The following is a 20,290-nucleotide window of genomic DNA, read 5'->3' on the forward strand; positions in this document are numbered from 1 at the left end:
GAAGAGGGTGGTCAACAGGTAGTGCTATGGGTGGAGTGGACACTTGGGGCCCCATCAGACACTTCCCCCTGGAGCTGGAGGGGCCCTTGATATCGGGTAGGCTGGTGGTGCTATATAAGGGGTATCAGTGCTTGCTTCCCAGGAGACCTTTCTGCTTATGCAAATGATCATAAGGAAGCTCCTGGCAGTCATTTGCATATGCAAATGATCACAAGGAAGCTCCTGTCCACTCAGTGGCCAGTGGTATTCAGTGGGTTTCAGTAGTGGTCAGAGATGCTGGATCTCCTGCCACATAAAAGCCAATCCTTCACAGTGAAGTCATCCTGTACCATTTCAAATGTCCCTGCCATTGTATAGATGGACAGGAAAGGTGTAAGTCTAGTTCACTCTCATCCTGGTTCTCTATTCTTTCCATTCTTCCCTTGTGGAGCAAACAGCAACCACAAAAATCTCCAGGGAGTAAACTGTTCTGGGCTCCTGGGCTGGTGGAGGAGAGAGAGAGTCCTGCAGAGAGCATCACAGCCTGCGAGCAGAGCCAGGGCCACCTTTTCTATGGCTTTCGCATTCTACAATGCAACCCAGGGGCTCCTTCCGTAGCTCCGATTGTCTGGTTAGCATGTCTGGCCTCCTCTGAAAGCACAGCATGAGAATGGCAGGGAGAGGCACCGAAGGCTGTGGGCACGGGGGACTGCTTTCTAGAGGTCCAGGCCAGTAAGAATTGTGTCAGTTGTCATTGTCTTTCTTGGCTGTGGCTGTGGCTGTGACAGTGTGGATTCCTAGAGAAGACTGCCTTTGTCCTCCATTTCCTGGAGGAAGGCAACTGACCCCAGTTAGGGGAATTCTGGATTGGACAAGAATGAATTGTTTGCTTCTCCTAGGCGCATAGGGCTCTCTGCTCTCCTGAGAAATGAGCATGGAGCATGGCCCTGGGGTGGCCCTCTGGGGACAAGGTAGACTACGAAGCTCAGAGCCGGCAAGGGCTAGGTGTTAAGAGGATTGGGGTTGGGTGGGCAGTGCACCTGCCTTTTGGTACTCTGGCTGTTTGAGGCAGAGAGGCTCCGCAGGTCAGCTTTATACCGGCAAGATCTGTCCTGTCCAAGCACCTGGGTGCTCAGGTGAGAGGTGCTTGGGCAGTCAGTTCTACAGTTCAGGTGTGACTGAATTGTTCGTGTTCTTGTTCAAACTTCATAGCACGGTAGCCCTTCATTTCTCTCCTTCTCAAACAAATGCGGCAGGCTCCGACCTCGGGGCCTTGGCACTTGTTCTCATTTTCCCTTCAGGCCTCTCTTCTCATGCTACCTTATAAAAGAGGCCTGTGTTGATCATCTACTTGACCCTGTTTTACTTTCCAGTAAACCATTCCCCACGTCTAGCTTCCCAGTGAATGTATTTATCTATTTATTTGCAGGCTCCCTTCAACTCACATAATGAGCGCCTCGTATGTTTCATGAGCCCTCTATCCCTAGTCCTCCAATAGTGTCTGACGCGTAGTAGGAGCACTCCATAAATGACTCAATGAGTAGATGCTTAATGTGGTATGAGTTAACAGTTTAACTCATTTAACTCAGGTGCTAAGAAATCAAGGGCATCTGGCTACCCAACGGCTACTCAGGTCACGTAAGCAAGATGAGATCGCGGGGTCTACGCTTACGTCCTCAGACTCAAAGACGTGGCAGATCATCTTGTACTGCCTTTTCCCATCCTGTGCCGGGTGGGAGGCTTCCACGTTCTCCTGAGAGTTGGAGCGGGGCATCCTCCGGCGGGCCATGAGCACCACGATGTTTCCAATGTCGGCGATGTAGGAGATGGTCCTTAGAGGGTGGTCCATCATGGTCTCCTGGAGTGGGAGGGGCAGATCAGCCTGGCCCATGGCCGAATGACCCAGGAGAGGCCCCCCCCACCCAGCCTAGCCAAGTATGCCCCACAGTCAGAGTGGGCTCATACCTCGTTGGCAGATTCATGACACCCACTAGGGCCCACAGGCCTCTCCTTGGTTAACTGAGAGCAAGAAATCATCTGTGGCAGTCGAAACAAAATAAGAAAATCGGAAACATTTTCCAATCAGTAGCATCTCTGGTGGTAAAGTTAAAAGGAGGGGTAAGTATCTCAATAGCACAGTTGCTTTGTGTGTGCGTGCGTGCGTGTGTGCACGGTGCGTGTGTGTGTGTGTGTGTGTGTGTTTTGATCTGAAACAACTTTTCTTAAAGTTATCCTCTCTACAGGGAAGAAGAAACAACATCCACATTTTCTCTTCTCCTCTGAGCTTTATTAAGGAAACACTTGTAGCCCTTACTTCTAGCAGGCACTGCAGTCCAAGTCTTCTGGCTTGTGCTGCCCAGCATCTAGGGATAGGCACAGGGCACAGACATCGCCCGGTGCCACTGAATGAGATAACCCAGGAAAAGGGGAGTAACCAGCTAGTACCTGGGTGTCGGCGTTCAACACTTTTATTCTCTGGGTGGAAATGAAGAGGTCGACCTCGGTCATAGGCTGAGATTCCCCTTCAGGAGCCTGAGGAAGAAAGAGAGCGTTCACCATGGTATCCTGACCCAAAGGTTAGCACGCACATGCACGCACGCACACACGCACGCACGCACACACACACACACAACCAAGACGCAGCCACCAGAACGGCAACGCAGACTCGGGTTCAACTGGCCAGGGGAAAGGAACCATACAGAGGACAGACATGTGGACGAGAGTTAGCATCTCGAGTCACAGACACAGAGGCCCCTGCGTCCTCCCCTGTGGACCCAGCACATTAGGGTAGTGACTCTGAACCAAGATGGCGACGGGCCTTCTTCTGTGAGGCTGTGAGACTGATGGGGAAAGGCAAGTATCAGGTTAGCCGAGGCCCTGGGCCAGCCACTCCCAGTCCTGCCCCACTTGAGCTGATGAAGTGCTTACAGGAGGTACCAGCGAAGCCCTGGCTGCAGCTCTGGTGAGAGGGTCTTCACAGTCACACACCACCACCACCACCACCACCTTGGCCACCCCATTAGCAAGGAGCCCCAAAGCCTCACATCCAGGAAACAGCTGGCTCATAAGCACCCAGAAGCTCCACAGCCCACACAAAGCGCAGTCTGGGTCGTTCAGGGCTGAACTCGGCACATGTGTGGTTATTAGCGAGTTTTCTTTTTTGCATCCAGCAATCTGACAAATCCCCAAATCGGTAATTGATCAGACCCAATGTCCCTGCCACCTGGTCGCTCCTGCCACACTACCCATCACGGTTCATTTAGCATCTCCAATCTGCTCCCTGTCCTTCCGCTCAAGTGAAATGACTTATGAGCAACAGAAAAACGGCCATTTTAGGCAACTGAGTTTTGAGAAAGGCTGGCTTATGGGGGCGGTTCAAAAAAGACATCGGAACGAAAAGTTTGCTGGATGCAGAAAACAAAAACACGAAATTAAAACAAAAAAGAAGAGGCAAAACATAAACAAATGGAAAGGACAGGCATAATAACCAAGCTGATGAATTTGTTTGTACTGCACCTTCTTCCTGCTTTTGGCTAATTTCTGGGCCATCTGCTTAGCATGGAACAAACAGAGACAGGAGAATAGTAGTTAGAAAAGAACTTGCAGAGACTCAATGCCACAGAGGGGACTGCCCGATGAATCCACAGTGGGGCACAGCATTTCTGTGGGAAGTCGACTAGCTTAAACATCCCACTGTGAAGGTAGCCGAGTTCCTAACTCAGAATTGAGGAGGTAGTGATGGAGAATGGGATGAAGGAAATGAACTGATGTGCTTTTGAGGCTAACTGCTCTGTAATACCCTTCTGCTTCTCTTGGTTCTGTCTTTATCGCATGCCTGATTTTCTATTTATTTCACACTAGATCTTTATTTCTGCCCACTATTTTTTTCCCCATTATCTGTCTTATAGCTATGATACTTCATGTCTTCCTGTTGCGGTGGTCATTTTATTGTTCTCTCTAGTAATACTTTCCCCTTATATTTGTGTAATACTAATATACCATGTAACTAAATTAAGAATTAATAACTTCATTCTGCTCTTAATTAAAAGGTTGTTTCCGGCTGTAGTGAGGTTTGAACTCAGGTCTTGCACTTGCCAGGAAGGTGCTCTAACCAGTTGAGCTAGGAGGTAGATACAGATTCTAACCGTCCTGTGTGTTTTAGGTTAATTTCAAGTAAGGTTCTGAGTTTATGCTTGGGCTAGCCTGGACTGCAATCCTACCTTTTATGCTTCCTATATAGCTGGGATGACAGGTGTACAACACCGTGCTGAGCATTTGTTGATGGAGATGGAGTTTTGTTCAAGTTGGTCCTGCACCATCTTCCTTCTGATTTCTGCCTCTCTAATAGCTGGGATCATGGGCATACATTACCAGGCCTGGCTTTGCTCTTAGTGGTAACATAGTTGAGAAAAGCTGGGACTGGATTGCCTAAAATAAAATCCTGCTACCTACTAGTTAAGTGTTGGAGAGACCACTTAAATGTCTCTGGGCCTCAGTTTCTCTAGCTGGAAAAAAATGGGGATTAGAGAGTATCTGCTTCCTGGGTTTGTTGTGAGCATAAACAATGTATGCGAAGCTTCCTGAGCAGTACTGTAAAGACCATCTTTGTGTACACGATTCTAATTTCCTCTGTCAGGTCACAGTTTTCTGGCTTTTGGGAAGACTTGCTATTCACATCTATCTTGCACCAATAATGGTGGGCCAGGCAGGGGTCAGTGTGGAGGCTGCAGGGATGGGGTGGGGAGAGCTGTTCTCACACTCTTAGAATTCCGTCTGCAAGAAAAGTCCTCCGCAACGCCCCTGTTTCTCTAGGGACTGAAGTGTGCTGCTGGAGCTGCCGCACTGTATGGGCACTGGGTGAGTCAGCCATGCGCACGCCTCACAGAAACGTCTCCCAGCCTCCAGGGGTCCAGGAACCCCGGGGAAGCAGAGCAGCCCTGCCTCCCCCCAGCCTCCTTCCTGCTGTTACTGGTGGCTATGATCATGTTCACGATGAAGAGCTCTGAAGGCAGCTCCCTGTGAGTCATTGGTGGCTGGGCACGCCAGTGGTATGAATATTGCATACAGATGCCACACCACACTCCTGTGGGGTCCATGTGTCATGATGTGTGTCGTCCTAAGATGCTTGGTTAACGTCCGTGGTACCATCTGGATGCTTGTGTGTTCTGGATGACAATGACTGCGGAACCTTGATTACTTCCCATACCAAAGCCTGGCAGCATGGGTCAAAATGCTGAGGACCTGGGCTCCTAAAAAGCCCTTGCGAAGGGGAAATCTATCCGCCATCCACAGAAGACCCAAAGTTCTGTGTTTTCTGGCTTTAGAAGATCCAAAAGGCAAACTGTTTCATGACAGGTGTTCTGAAGTGATCTGCACGGTTCAAACACTTCTATGCACTTAGTGCAATAGCATCTTTAAGTCAGTCAATTATGATAGCCAAGTATCCTCAGCAAATGAAAATTAAGAAAAAGAAATTTTCAGGTGGACTAAGGAAGAAAAAAATGAGGGCGTCCGAGCCAGGGTGAGGAGCTGGGAGAGGTCAGAGAGGTCTGGCAACACTATCACAAGCAAGAACACCCAGACCCTCCAGCTCTATGGTTTTCCTCATGCTTCTGCACCACAGGGTATGATGAGGAGCAGGCCCCCTCCTCCCACCTGGCCCAGTGTACTGAGTGTGCTGTTATAACAGTCACTCATGACTGACACTATCACTCTTGCAGGGGAGGAGGGGGGAAGGGGTGTATCTCTGGTGGGGGTCCTGTCTTTCTCCTGTAGACATCTACTGAGCACTTATGACATGCCAAGGTCCTGCTAAGCCCTCTGTGTGTCAATTTACAACAACCCTGTCAGGCAGGGCCTACACTATCTGTACTTTTCACAAGAGGGAACGGAAGCACAGAGAGATGGGTTACTTTGCCAGGGTCCCAGAGCCATGATGCAACAGATTGGAGATTCCAAGCCAGGGTGAGCAGAGAGTCACACTTCACCCTGGAGCACCGGGCAGGTGGCCTTGTTGAGCTTCTTTGTGAACACCCCCGATCTGCCTGTAAAAGTAGCTCATGTTCTCACCTCCCAGGACTCCCTGCATTCTGAGCAGTAGGAGGTGTGAAGGCCAATGTGGGGGGGGGGGGGGCCTGATGGGCATGTCCCTGTCTCCTCTTTACTGACCACAGACGTCTTCAAGCAAGATGAGCAATGACATGACTTAAACAAAGCTGCCATGATAGAACGTTTAATTCTACAATGAAACCATAACTCTTGACATTCAAAGGAAATCATAAAAAGAATGGAAAAAAAGATGAACCGTGGGACAGGCTAGAAAAGACTGACAGGCGTGTTTGATTATGAATGTTCCTTACGGAAACGCATGCACCGTGAGCACCTGCCACCCCGGCTGCAAGGCGGACCCAGGGGCCTCACAGCCCGGCATGGAGATGCTGCGGCCGTGCCCCGCTGGCCTCTGGTGGAGAGGTAGAGGCGAGAAAGGACGATGGCACAGGAGCTAGCCGCACTGCCTTCAGCCTGGCACACTCAGGTGGGGCAGGCACCACGCCCCACTGTGCAGAGAGGGTAGATTTCCATCCTAGGGTGCCTGAGAGGCTCACAGGAAGCAGACAAAGCTCTCTCCAGAGAGTAACAAGACATGAGCAGTTGAACACAGAGACAACGTGTTCTGTGCCCAAGTAATTATGGGAGCTACTGGTACGACAAAGCTAATGCAAGGAGTCCCTTTTCTTTCTTTCCTTTTCCTTCCTTCCTTCCTTCCTTCCTTCCTTCCTTCCTTCCTTCCTTCCTTCCTTCCTTCCTTCCTTCCTTCCTTCCTTCCTTCCTTCCTTCCTTCCCTATTCATGGAGCTGGGCATGTGCTCATCACATACAAGTCTCAGGCCCTTCCTCCCATCCCCTCTTGATCTCTAGCCATCATGGTTCTATTTTTCTAGCTTCCACACCTGAGATAGGATGCAGTATTTGTCTGTTGGTCTTTGGACTTTTCTGCAAAAAAGCCAACTGCCTTTGAACTATAATCCCCTGATCTCAGCCTCCAGTAGCAAGGATTATAGGTACCTAGCACAGAGGATGCTCTTTATGATGTGTTGTTGAATTAAATTTGCTAGTATTTAGTTGTAGATTTTTGCACCTGTGCCTTTCAGAAATCTTGGTCTCTACTGATATTCTATTTTTGTTGTTGTTTCCCTACAGGGTTGGTAACAAGATCAAGCTGGCTTCACAGGATGAATTTGGAGCATCATTTCTGAAGAGCGGTTTGAGAAATTTTTGACATTAATTCTTTAAAAGTTCAGTAATCTCAGCGGTGAAGCCACAAAAATGTCATCATCTTTATACATAAATCTGCCAACACTAGTGACCCTTTGTGCTATTACTTCATTGAACAGGTTTTCTGTGCTCTTAACCTTTATCTGTTGACATTCAAGTATTCCAAACATGTCGATGCTATTCATTTAATGTTTTCACATAAAACCTTTTGAATTATAGGCATGAGTCACTATACCCAGCTCCCAATGATTTTGCACATACTTTGCTTCCTTTCCTTGATTGAATGGTGTATTTCAAAAGATCTGTTTTCAAATTCAGATATTTTTCATATGACCTAGTCTGTTGTAGAGGTTTTCAACTGTACTATTTATATGACTGGTTGAGCTATTCATTTTTAAGGTTTCTGTTTTTCATTTTTTTGGCTAAATTTGTCATTCACTTGGCTCTCAAGACTTTTTTTTTTGCCAGTCCTGGGGCTTGAACTCAGGGCCTGGGCACTGTCCTTGAGCTTCTTTTGCTCAAGGCTAACACTGTACCATTTGAGCCATGACACTACTTCCAGCCTTTTTTGTTTATGTGGTACTGAGGAATCGAACCCAGGTTTCATGCAGGCTAGGCAAGCACTCTACCGCTAAGCCACATTCCCAAGACTTTCTGTAACTATGTATTCATGTTTTTTATCATGCATTTTTTTGGTCAATGTGGGGCTTGAACTCAGGGCCTGGACTTTGTCCCTGAGCTATTTTGCTCAAGGCCAGTGCTCTACCACTTTGAGCCACAGCTCCACGTCCTCATCAATGTTGATTTCTCTGTGGAGTCTGTTGCTTGCTACGGAGTTACACTCTTTTGGAGAATCCTATTACCCTTCTCCTTCACACTTTCCATGGTCCACTGAGATTCATGTGTCTGGTGGTTGGGTATCCTGCTGCTTTGACGAGATGGTCTTAGGAGGTGGGCTTCCTTCTAAAGATGTGTCTTGGGGTGTGAGTTAGCTACACATTGCTGGCTTTACTTTCACCTGGGAACCGTGATGGAGTCGCCCTGTAGTTTTGGCTGTGGCTGATGATGTTGGGTATAGCATGTGCCATGTCAGAGGGGGAATGACTGTCTTAGTGGGACACACAGGAGTGGGACTAATTCAGCCCGGTGTGGTGAAGAGTGTGTGTATGTGTGTGTGTGCTCACTGTGTAGATAGGCCTACCGTGGCAGGGTGGTGTCCTTACTGGGCAGTGGGGGTCAGCAGAAACTCTTGAGGTGAGCATTTCTAACCAGTAAAAGAGAACTTCTACTTCAACCCTACCAGCAAGGTCACTGGGTGACCCCATAGTGGTAATGGCCCTGAAACACTCCTCCTCACACCCAGTTTATAGCAGTGCATGTCAGACAGGGTGTGGGGCCCACAGGAACCCTGTGGGTGGGGGCAGCAGGAACTACCATGTTCTCTGGTGCTTCCATGCAGGGCCTCAGTGCTTCCTAGTCCTGCATGCCCAGGGAGGCTACAGCTTGCGTTTCCTGCCTTTTGCCACCCCTCACTCGCATAGTTAAGAGTGGGTAGGACCACTGTCAGAGCAGGCCACAGTTTCCCCAAGGGGCCTCCTTTGATCGTGCACGCCCCGGAGGTGGCCGTTAGCGTATAAACCCCCGTGGGCTAGGCCACAGGGGAACCACCATGTCCTTCTCCACCCTGTGAGGAGCACACACTTGAGGCAGCATGAATCAGGCAGTATGGGTGCCTACCTGTAGTCCTGGCCCTGGGACCAGACCATACGTAGGTAGCCATGCCCAGTCTCACAGTCATACTCCCTAATGGCTTGGTTCTTTTTGTGTCCCTGCAGCCATCTTCTATCATGCAGAGCACCAGTGGGGCTTCAGCCCATCACTCTAGGGCTACAATGGATTGTCAGGACAGCTACTCACTGGGACTACACAGGGTTCTTGTCAAGATGGCTCTTGGCTACAGTACCCCAAGTGTTCACCGGGAGATGAGGTGAGATTCTTTTCCGAAGAAGGATGCTGTGAAGATTTCGGGTACCTTCATGGGCCGCAAGCCCTTGAGGCCCCGGGTAGCTTTCCTACCAGCTAGCATGTCAGCATCCTCACTGATAGGACAGTTTGCTAGGACTCTCACCCTTACCTCTGCTGAGGGGAGATTCCCTGTTCCCACGCCACAGCCCAGACAGCCAATGCTGAGTGAGGTACGTTGCTTTGTCTTTCTACACAGTCTTCTCAGGCCTCTGAATCTTAGGAAGGTCCGCTGTCTGTCTCTTGTTGATTTCCAACATTTTCCCATGGTCACCACCTCAAAATGCAGCCACACACCTATGACTTTGGTTCTCCTTGGTGGAGGAGGAGGTGAGAGGTGTCTTGAAACATCCCTTCTCAGAGCCCTTCATAGGAAAACATGTGTACCAACTATAGCAGAAGGACGTCTATTTTGCAGTGTTTCTTGACTGTATTTGCCAATGGAAGCCAATTAGTGACAGGCACTCGGCTTGACTAGAACCACTGGAGAGCAGAGTCTGGGAAAACATGCTTCACCACGCTGGGGTACTCACTCTCAAGCTGCAGTGCATACCAGCATCTCCTGGGCCTCGCTTAGAACTTTTGACTCTGTAGGTCTGGGGTTAGGACCAAGGCTGTGCTGCTGCTGCTACAACTACTACGTGTTAAGACCCACTGTTAAGGTGAATTTCTAAGGTATAGGGAGGTGTGGAGCTGGTATGGGTCTTCCTGGAAGAAGAGTATTTCTCTTAGAAGATTCTAGAAGAACAGTATTCTCCTAGATAATGCTGAGCAACACCAGGTGCTTTCTACTCCTTTTATTGTATTCTGACATATAGTTCTTTTACTTTTTTCCTCGCTTTCCCTTCTCTTCTCTTTCTCTCAACAGGGTTTTAAGAAGGCCAGGCTTGCTTTAAACTTATTTTATAGCCCCAGCTAGCCTCTAACTCATGAACTTCCTGCCTTTGCCTGCAAAGTTCTGGGATTACAGGTGTGTACCTTCAGCTAAGGACTTAAAAGACATTCCTTATATGTTAGTAGAAGCAAAAGATGTTTCAGATTCTTGTTTGCTTCGTAGTAATGTTAACTAAATCATCTTTTTGATTTCTTTCTTAGACTGCAAGTTTCTCAAGGCCAAGGATCAGCTGGTAGACAACTTTTACTCCCAAAGTGCCTATTGCAGAAGTTTATTTATTTGTTTTTTGTTTTTGGTTGGTCGTGGAGCTTGAACGCTGGGCCTGGTGCTGTCTCTCAGCTCTTTTGCTCAAGGCTAGCACTCTACCACTTTGAGTTACAGCATCACTTGAGGTTTTGTTTGCTAACTAGAGATTAAGATTCTCATGGACTTTCTTACCCAGGCTGGCGATCCTCAGATCTCAGCCAGCTGAGTAGCCAGGATTATAGGCATGAACCATCAGTGCTCAGCTTGCAGAAGTTTTAATAGGGACAGTTTTGCTTTTGAGGCTGATTTATTTTATTTCCCATTAAGTCAAAATGTCTGGTCAAGCTATAGCTCTAAATTTTCTCTTCATTGGGCAAATTTATGATTTTTTTAAAATTAAGAAAATGGTAACCTTAAAAAATTACAAGTATAAATCCAATGAGTGATGCTGTATCCTAGTGTACAGCGTGTGGGTGACAGATAGCACGTGACGGACAAACTTTATCTGGCATCTGCTCAGGTACAGCAGCACAGATACCAGGATGTGTCCGCATCCCTTGGTCACAAACAGAGGCACAAGAAGGGGTGAAATGGGGGTTTCTGTGGGGGAGTGAGGGAGAGACAGGGACCAGAAAACAAAGGAGAAAACGATTTCACCTTTACGTAGGTCAAAGAATCTAATTGGAAACTTACAATCATCCTAAGATTGAGGATAGTGCTAAATGGACGGCAAAATAAATCCCTGCAGCTTTGCCTTCGGCTCTGTTGAGGTAGACTCAAGTAACTGGTTCTTGAAAGATCAGGTCTCTTTAGAGAGTGGCACAGCATTATCTTCTCTGGAGATCACCACGGGGGACTATGGACTAGCTCCCTGGGGGAAAATGTATCTACCCACTCCCTGACGTGGCCATTTTCTGGGTGCTAGAATAAACAGCCATCTCCACTTACAGTTGAAAAAGGCTTCTGGCTGTGTGTTAATGTCAAACAATCTGACAAGCATTTAAATGGATGTAAAAGGAACATGAAGCAGAAAATATTTAATGACAGGCAACAGTTCCTTCCAATGTATAGAAAGACATTTTAAAATGATACTTATAAGTTAAAAAATGAAATGGAGCCATTTAATTTTGCCACCCTATAATGAATTCCACACACTACAGTAATTTCCTTGTAAAAATAAATACATGTTTTCCCAATTGCTGGCTCGGCTCTAGGCAGGTCTAGAAGGCATTTATACGCAGTCAGCCTCTGCCTGGCTGACTGATGAACAGAGCCATCTAATTTTAGGTGCAAATGAACTGTGGAACTTCTGGGTACCAATCCCTTGAAAGCTTTAGAATATAATTTCTGACTTCTAATAAGGGAGCTGGACTTCAAAGGAAAGATGACACTGCCAGACACGACTGTGAAAAATGGAAGTATCAACTGGGATACATCTGTCATGGAGGGGATCTGTACTCGGATGCTGCAGTTTACCATGGAGCTGCATCATGTCTCAGAGGTGTGCTGTGTGCTTGCCCTATCCCTTTATGACCATCTGAGCCCTTCATCCAGGCCATAAAGGGAGCAGGAAGACACAGACACTCCTTTGTAGGAGTCCAAGCTATCAGGAGGTGAATAAACAAGGTGCCAGTGGCTCAGAAGACTAGAGTACAGATAGCAACATGGACAGTAAAGGAGATAAATGTGGGAAGGAGGATTCTTATTGGAAACTGGACTAGAGACAATATGTGTTATGTCCTAGTGAAGAATTGGTTTATGTTTTGTCTGGGCTCTAAGACTTTGAGGTTCAGTTTAAAGGTGATGGACTAACTGTGACAGAAGAAACTTCATTATGTTTATTGCCGGGGCATGGCTAGCTTTTCTAGTCAAGTAAATAGTGAAATGCAGAGGGAAAGATTTAAAAATCTCCCAATTTGGTTGGAAAGGAAAGCATGTAAAATCATTAATATATACATGGTTTCCAAAGAGATTAGCATCAGTGAAAAATAGCCAAGTACTTTACAGGAGGGCAACTCAGGAATGTCAAAGTGTAAACTCAACAGAAAGACTTCTACTGCTGCCCAGCACATAGAGCCATTCAGCAAGTCAGTTCCCAGGATTCATTTCACCAGGCACAGGAGCTTAGAGATTGCTGCAATCCAAGTGGGCTAGGCTACTACTCAAGCTGGTGCCAGACAGTGGTTTCATCTACGTGATGGGTGTTTGAGAGATACAAAATTCTAAGGTTACAGGGGCAAAAAGGATTCCACCTAAATTTCAAAGAAAAGCCCAGGAGGCCAGGCTTAGCAGGGACAGATTCCCTGTGGGGCAGCCCGAGAGGGTGATGTGTAATATAAAGTTGTGAGAGTAAAGGCAAACATGCAATGGAGACCCCAGGAAATTAGAGGTGCCAGGAATGGGGACTGTCAGCTGAGGACAATTGCGGGCCACGAGCAGAGCTAACTCAAGAGAGAAGCCATGTGGGCTATAAATGGCCAAGTCATGCTCAAGCTGTTCTGAGCTCATGTCATAGGATCACATGCATGGACGCTGGACATGGGCCTGTGAGATTTAACGTTTACCCTGCTGGCTTCAATTTAATTTCTTTCTACTTTTCTCTGATTCCATTTTGGAATTGGAATGTGGACCCTATACCATTTTATGTTGGAAATATGTAAGTTGTTTGCTCTTTTTTACAGGTGCTCACAGCTAAGTGTTTTCCTTGAGTCTCAGCGAAGACTTTGGGGATTGGACTTTTCTTATTACTATTTTTTCTTGGAACTGGAGTTCAAAATTATGGCTTTACACATTCTGGGTAAGCACTCTACCACTGACCCATAATCCTCAGCCTAGGCTTAAACTTTTGGGCAATACCAAGGCTGTTGAGATTTTGGGAAAGGAATCAGTGCGATTTTTCAGGTATCTAAGGATAGTTACATCATGTTAGATGTGATTATGAACTTGTTGCTGTCATTGAGATCAAATAGAGTATAAGATGATGCATTTGACTGTCACGTTGACAAGGGTGAATTTGTGATAGTAAATCTTGTCAACTTGACGCGATGAAGAGACATCTGGGAGATGAACAAAGCACACCACGGTGCGCCTGTAAAAGTTTCCAGAAAGGATCTGGATAGGACAGCAACAGAAGGGTTAAGTCCAGCCATGAATGTGTCCAGATGGAACAGAGTGGAAGAAGGAGAAAGACTCCTGCAGACATGCTCCTTCTTTGCTTCCTGTCTGCCATGAGGTGAACAACTCTAATTTCCCACCATGATGTTCTGACTCACCACAGCTCAGAAACAACTGACCGTGGACAGACACTATTGAAACGGTGCGCCAGTGTCAATCTTTCCTCCTTTGAAACCCTTTCTCCCAGGTATTTGTCACAATGACGGCACCCTAACACAGGGCTCAAAGTCGTCATAATTATGGAAGCCGTGGAAACAGACGATCACTGTTCACTCCCTGGCAGATCCTGGGCATGCCACTGACTCTCATAGCAATCCTCTTAGGTGACAGGTTTGCAAGTGCCTCTCTTTTGCCTGTCTCTCTGGTGATGTTTTCTCTTGAGGACTCACCTGCACTTACTCCTGTGTCACTTCCTATCGAACACCTCCTCTGCACTCACTGTACAACTTCCGGTTGCATCCTCATCGCATCTGTACAACCGAGCTCAAGGGAAAGGACCTCACCTCATCCACTGCTATTTTTCCACCCCTCATCTCCCATCATCATGCACACAGAAGAGCTCAAGGGATACTTCTTCTCTAATGAACAGATTCAAAGCTCTCACTCACTGTTATTTGTTTTTGTTTTTTTGTCATCCTGGGGCTTGAATTCTGGGCTTGGGTGCTGTCCCTCAGCTCGTTGGCTCAAAGCTAGCACTCTATCATTTGAGCCACAGGGCCACTTCTGATTTTCTGGTGGTTTATTGGAGATAAGAGTCTCATGGACTTTCCTGTCCAGGCTGGCTTTGAACTGAGATCCTCAGATCTCAGCCTCCTGAGTAGCTAGGATTACAGGCATGAGCCACAGGCACCTGGTGTCACTGTCTTCTATGTGTCCTTCTTTCTCATTTTACCACGCCTTGGGAATATATGAAAGAAGGAATGAAAAGGGAAGAGCTTTTTGTGGTAGGAACCAATTTTGACCAGTTGAATCTGGATGAAAGCCATTTTGGCGAGATCTAACCTCCTTCACAGTGCTGGAAAGGTGTGTCTCTCTGTGCTGGGGGCACAATGGCATTTGGATGGTATAAATGCCATGTAGTATCTTGGTGTATCTATAATTCTAGGTCATTCTGGCATCCTAGAGCTCTGCATTTCCACAGTATTGGACTGGTTTGGGGTTGGTTCAAGTTAGTTGTGAATGATTTATGCCAGGTATAAACTGGCCCTTGCTGGATCCAACAGGCTTGCTCCATTTAATTCATGATGAAACAGACTGAAAACAGCTACGACTAGTTTAAAACTGCATTAGCTTTGCATTGGCTTGTTCCGAATATGCAGGTTGGATTTGACCAAATTGTTCATTTTACTTGAAGCCAGCCAGTTCAAAAGCAGTGCCACCTGGTGTGACCCAACACTAATAGGAATGTTCAAGTCCCTCGCCTCTAGTTGTCCATGGAAATACATTGTTATACCTCACATCCAGGGCAAAATACTCAGAATGATATCCTTCCTCATATCTGTTTTCAAAGACGATGATCATATGGACTTTTTCTTAAGAACAACCTAATTCGTGTTCATATTTAAAGAGTCAACTAGACAATGGAAATCTTGTTTAGATCACGAGAAGGGTCACGGATGTGCCTCTGCCTGTGGTGTTATCTCAGTCCACTTTTTTTTTTTCCTTTTCTCTTTTTTTTTTGGTCGGTCATGGGGCTTGAACTCTGGGCCTGGGCGCTGTCCCTGAGCTCTTCAGCTCAAGGCTAGCGCTCTATCACTTGAGCCAAAGCACCACTTCTGGCCTTTTCTATTTTTGTGGTACTAAGGAATAGAACCCAGGGCCTCATGCATGCGAGGCAAGCGCTCTACCACTGAGCCACCTTCCCAGTCCTCACTGCACTGTCTAAGCACGAGCTAGACACAGAGATGTGGGCTGACACTATGGACTGCTCAGGTGCCATCAGCTGCATAACCTCCGCCCCCACCCTGGACCACAGAGACCTCCTTACCTTAATCCTGCTCACTGCTTCCTGCGCCTGCATCATGCGCACGTTTTTGGAGGGAGTTTTGTCTGAAAGCAGCTGGGTAGAGCCAAGGTAATTGGCGGCAAAAATGATTCCATCGATCAAGTCTTCGGGGTCGCAAGGTCCAGGGACTGGAACAGCAAGAACCACAGTGGTGAGTGGAGACTACTATGCCCGCGATGGTGAACTGCCTTCCCCTCATGCACTGCTGGCCTGGTTACCTTGCTGACCTAAGGTATCAGTGTCTGCTGGCACTCACCCCTCCTGTTCAAATGGAAGGCAGAATCACTTATTTTACCCATGCTGTTTACTGTGAGTACTGATGCAAGCAGTTACTTAAATAGGAAACAAAGTCCAGTGATAAAGAATGCGGTTTCTTCCGTTAAGACTCCAATGTCTTTGGGGACAAAGACCATGTCATATTCATCTTCTGACTTTTGTGACTTAGCGCCTTTCATCGTCAGGATATCAGCTAGAGATGCTTCGGTGAATGGAAGGTATCTTTTAGGAAAGCATCATTGTATGGCACTTCCTATTTTTTTTCTTTTTTTGGCCACCAATTCCTGTATTCCTTCTCTGTTTGGTTTATAATAGAGGAAAGAAATTTTTATTCATCAGAAAAGTGAGATATTTGTTTTATTAGAGTATATGGATTTTTATAATGGCTTCTGACTTCAATTCTGTAAGACAGGTCAAATTCCAAAGTCATGGCTCCATGCAGCCGACTTTGCCGATTTACAGACCATAATGTTACTGGCCTCACACACAGATCAAGGAAAATGGGAAGTCTCTGTTCTCATTCAACAGCCTCATCTCAGTTTTAAATATTTACAATGGAGGCATATGAGTGTGACCACAATCACTTATAAACTGTACTCCAGATTCAAACATGTCTGAGGCAATTGTATAACTTTATAATAGTTAAGAAAGGTATTTTAATTTGTAGTCTGTACTTTCAGCTGGGCAACAGTGGCTCATGTCTGTGATCCTAGCTACTCTGGAGGCTGAGATCTGAGGATTGTGGTTAGAAGCCAGCCTAGTCAGGAAAGTCAGTGAGACTCATTTCCAATTAACTACCAAAAATGCTAGGAGCTGTGGCTAGCCTTGAGAAAAAAATATCAATCAGTTCAAGCCCCAGAACCAGCATGCACACACACACACACACACACACTCTCTCACTCTCTCTCTCTCTCTCTCTCTCTCTCTCTCTCTTGGACTTGAGTACTAGATCTGGGGAAACTAAATACACATTTTTACCCACTGTTGAAACCTTAGGGTCTTATATTCAGTAACTGGAAATGGAAATACTTGGCTTTCCCCTTTGCAGGACTAACTTGAAATGTTTATTATCTTTATTTTTACCATTGGTTCATCTTGAGATTACATAGGAGACACAATTACACAGCTGCCTCCCACTGGAAGCAAGTTACCAGGGCACAGACATTCATTTTTCTAAACTGAAGTTGGCAGTTGAAACACAGAACTTAGAGGTGTTTTAGAGCCAGGCACTGGTGGCTCATACCTACAATCTTAGCTATTCAGGAGGCTGGGATCTGGGGGAATGGAGGTTCAAAGTCAGTTTGGGCAGAAGTTCCATCCCCCATTAATGAGCCAAATGCTGGACTAGAGGCGTGGCTCAAGTGGTAAATCCCCAACTGTGGGCAAGGAACCTGTTGTGCTATTTTGTTTTAACAAGGAAGACTTGGCAAACACTGCTGTGGTGTCCAGACTACCTACTCCAGCCACAGGCTAGTTTCAAGGTGGTTCCCGCCTTGAAACTGTTATGAGTGGAGGAAGGGATCAGGTTGTTTACAATGTATAATTTTGGTTGTACCACAGCAAAACACTGATCCATTAGACATATACATGGGTTTGGGCTACACACACTCTATCCTCTGTAAAAGATTTCAGTGTCCTATAAAAAGTACCTACTGATGGATTTGCAATGGTACTTGATAATTTTTTGTCAACTAAATAGCAAGAAAAAGATCCCCTCAGGGATAAGTTTTTACAATGTTAAAAAGAAAAACAAAATTAACCCACATTTTCTATGGAATATCACATATTCATGTCTGACTGAACTGAAAAGGGTCACTTTTCAACCAAAAGAAAAAGTGTGCACACACAGGCATATGTAAAAACAATCCCCCAAATATTTAAATAACTATATAAAGATGCAAACACTACACAGATCCTGGACACAGATAAGGGGCAGAGATATTTTAAGCTTGGGATTATGATCTTAGAAACCACTTATCGTTCAGGGAAATTGACTATGACTGAATGTCACTGTATCATGACAGGAAATAAAAAACTATTTTTATAATTTCTCTGTAGATTTGATGTTGATCAATTTCAAAAAAGACTATAGATAGAGCTGGTTATAATGTTGCATGCTGCTAACCCCAGGATCTTAGGAAGCTGAGACAGAAGGATCTCAACCCAAGCTAGCCCCGAGAACACACTAAAAAGCCATCTCAAAACAGAATTTCACAGAAGTGAGTTTCTCTAAGGTATGCTCATGGAATTTCAATCACACACACACACACACACACACACACACACACACACACACACAGACACACTCAAAAGATGTAGATAATTTCCAGGGCACTCTGTTAAAAACCTCAACTCGTTAAACTGGAACTAAGTTTGTTCTGGACCTGGAGTGTGAGTGAGATTTATGAAATTTTATGAATCCTGTTAACTTATTCCAAACCACCCTAACTGTTCACACACAGGAGCCAAAGGCTGGCCGTGGCCTCCTGAAAAAGCTTCTGCCATTTCCCGGGTAGAGCATCTGTGGCACTTGTAGCCACAGAGTACTTTGATGTACATGAGAAGCACCCTATCTGGGTGTAATCTGCTGGGGTGCAGAGACTGAGCTGAGTTTTGCTGCCCCCTCCCCCAGACCTCTTGCACAACTAGTTGTTGAAGCCTACAAAGAACACAGTTCCAGAGAGAATCCTTGAGTAAGCCCACCATTGATAGCCTGGTTTTGCAATGTCCTGGTGCCTTGATGTTCTCGTGTATAACGTGAGAATAAGCACCAAACCCACTTTACAAGACTGATGTGAAAATCCAATTAGTTACTACATGGGAGGTGCTTAGAACTGTATACGGCAGAGAGTTAAGTGCTGACAAATGTGACTATTAATAGCTCATCCACGCAAGAGCTGAGAATTATTGGGAATGTCTTTCTAGACTTCTTCCTTCTAGTTTGTTTCAACTTGGACTGTCCTCAAAGCACGTAAGAGACACACTGGGATAGACATAAGGAGACTTTCACCTCATGATCTCATTATAAGAGGCTTACAGCAATTGCATTTTTACTACCAATTTGTGGCCTGCCTGTCTGCCTGCCTCCCTTCCTTTCTTCCCTGCCTCCCTCTCCTTCCTTTCTTCCATGTATGTATGTATGTATGTATGTATGTTAGTATTGGGGCTTGAACTAAGGGCCTCATATTCTCAACTCAGCTTTGTTTTGCTCACAGCTGGCACACTTCCACTTGGGCCATGTGTCCAGCCCATCATTTTGGTGGTTATTTGGAGATAAGAATCTCTAGGCCTTCCCTTCCCCCAAACCCTCCCCCCCCCTCCCCAGGCTGGCTCCAAACCATTAACCCTCAGATCTAAGGCTCTTGAGTAGTCAGGATTATAGACATGAACCTCCAACACATGGCTCTACCTTTTTTTTTTTTTTAAATCTGTTGTTTCTAATGCCTCAACTGATAAAAGATTAATGAATGACTCTGTGCCTGATATTTGCTTTTCAGATCTTACCTTCAACGTAGGTGGGGAATGAAGCCAAGCTTTTTCTTGACTGTAATTAAGACAAAGAGGTTTCAAAAAGGGCACAATGAAATATGCATTAACACAACTATGCATGAAACATGGAAAAGAAATACATCACCATCGGCATTTGTTAACCAGTGATCGACCATTTTTCATTAGAGAAAGTAAATTGTGGATAAACATGCATTTATTATTAAAGGTCACTTATAACCCAGAACAGTCCATTCACATTTTAACAAGCCCCTACATTTCAGAGAAAGGTATGTGTCAGCTTGACAATGTCCCACAGACCAAAATCTATAATCAGCAATAGCAAGAAGAAGGACACGATTTGCATTCTTGAGAATCTGTTCCGTGTGAAGAACAGTTGATTAGTAAAAACACCAACAGTATGATTGAATACCTAAATTAAGGATCCCCTTGGAGAGCTTTGTTTTAGGTCTTTGCTGCAAAGCACCCCTGTTTTAAAAATGTGTACTAGTTTTGTTTTTTCCTCTTCCTTTCATCTCTTACTGATTGATTTGAAGAATTCCATTATATAAATCATTAGTGTGTGTTCCCTTAAAATGAGATCACACAAAAAGAGAATACATTAAAAAGTCTGGAACTTTTAGAAGCCAGTCTTGTTAGCAGGGGTCTGGTAAGCTAGGTATCTTGTCCAATGCAACCGGATGGCAGTTTAAATGCAAGCACTCAGAGGGGGCAGAACTTCCTAGTGGCTTCTTTCAGAACAAATGTGCTAGCTAAAACTCTATTTGAACACAAGGAGAAGGAAATGCATTTTTGCTTCAAACTAACAGGATGAGTAGCTGGAATGTCTGGGGTAGAGCAGTGGCAAGCACTAGGGGAAAGCTCTTGTTGAAGATGAGGTCCCTCAATGCAGAGTCAAGGTTTCCATTGGCT

General features: G+C 45.8%; 1 protein-coding gene across 1 annotated transcript in view; it reads right to left on the reverse strand.

Annotated features, from left to right (window-relative positions):
* Positions 1-20,290, reverse strand: part of Apba1 (amyloid beta precursor protein binding family A member 1) — a 191,088-nt gene that overhangs the window by 11,258 nt on the left and 159,540 nt on the right. The window contains exons 4-8 of the mRNA XM_042699414.1: positions 19,376-19,415; positions 15,578-15,723; positions 3,496-3,528; positions 2,425-2,511; positions 1,652-1,837 (exon numbers count right to left, since the gene is read on the reverse strand). Coding sequence (XP_042555348.1) covers positions 1,652-1,837; positions 2,425-2,511; positions 3,496-3,528; positions 15,578-15,723; positions 19,376-19,415 — 492 coding nt within the window. The remainder of the gene's footprint in view (positions 1-1,651; positions 1,838-2,424; positions 2,512-3,495; positions 3,529-15,577; positions 15,724-19,375; positions 19,416-20,290) is intronic.

The sequence above is a fragment of the Dipodomys spectabilis genome, unplaced genomic scaffold (genome assembly GCF_019054845.1).
Source record: "Dipodomys spectabilis isolate Male_0828 unplaced genomic scaffold, ASM1905484v1 ptg000241l, whole genome shotgun sequence".
Taxonomy (NCBI): domain Eukaryota; kingdom Metazoa; phylum Chordata; class Mammalia; order Rodentia; family Heteromyidae; genus Dipodomys; species Dipodomys spectabilis.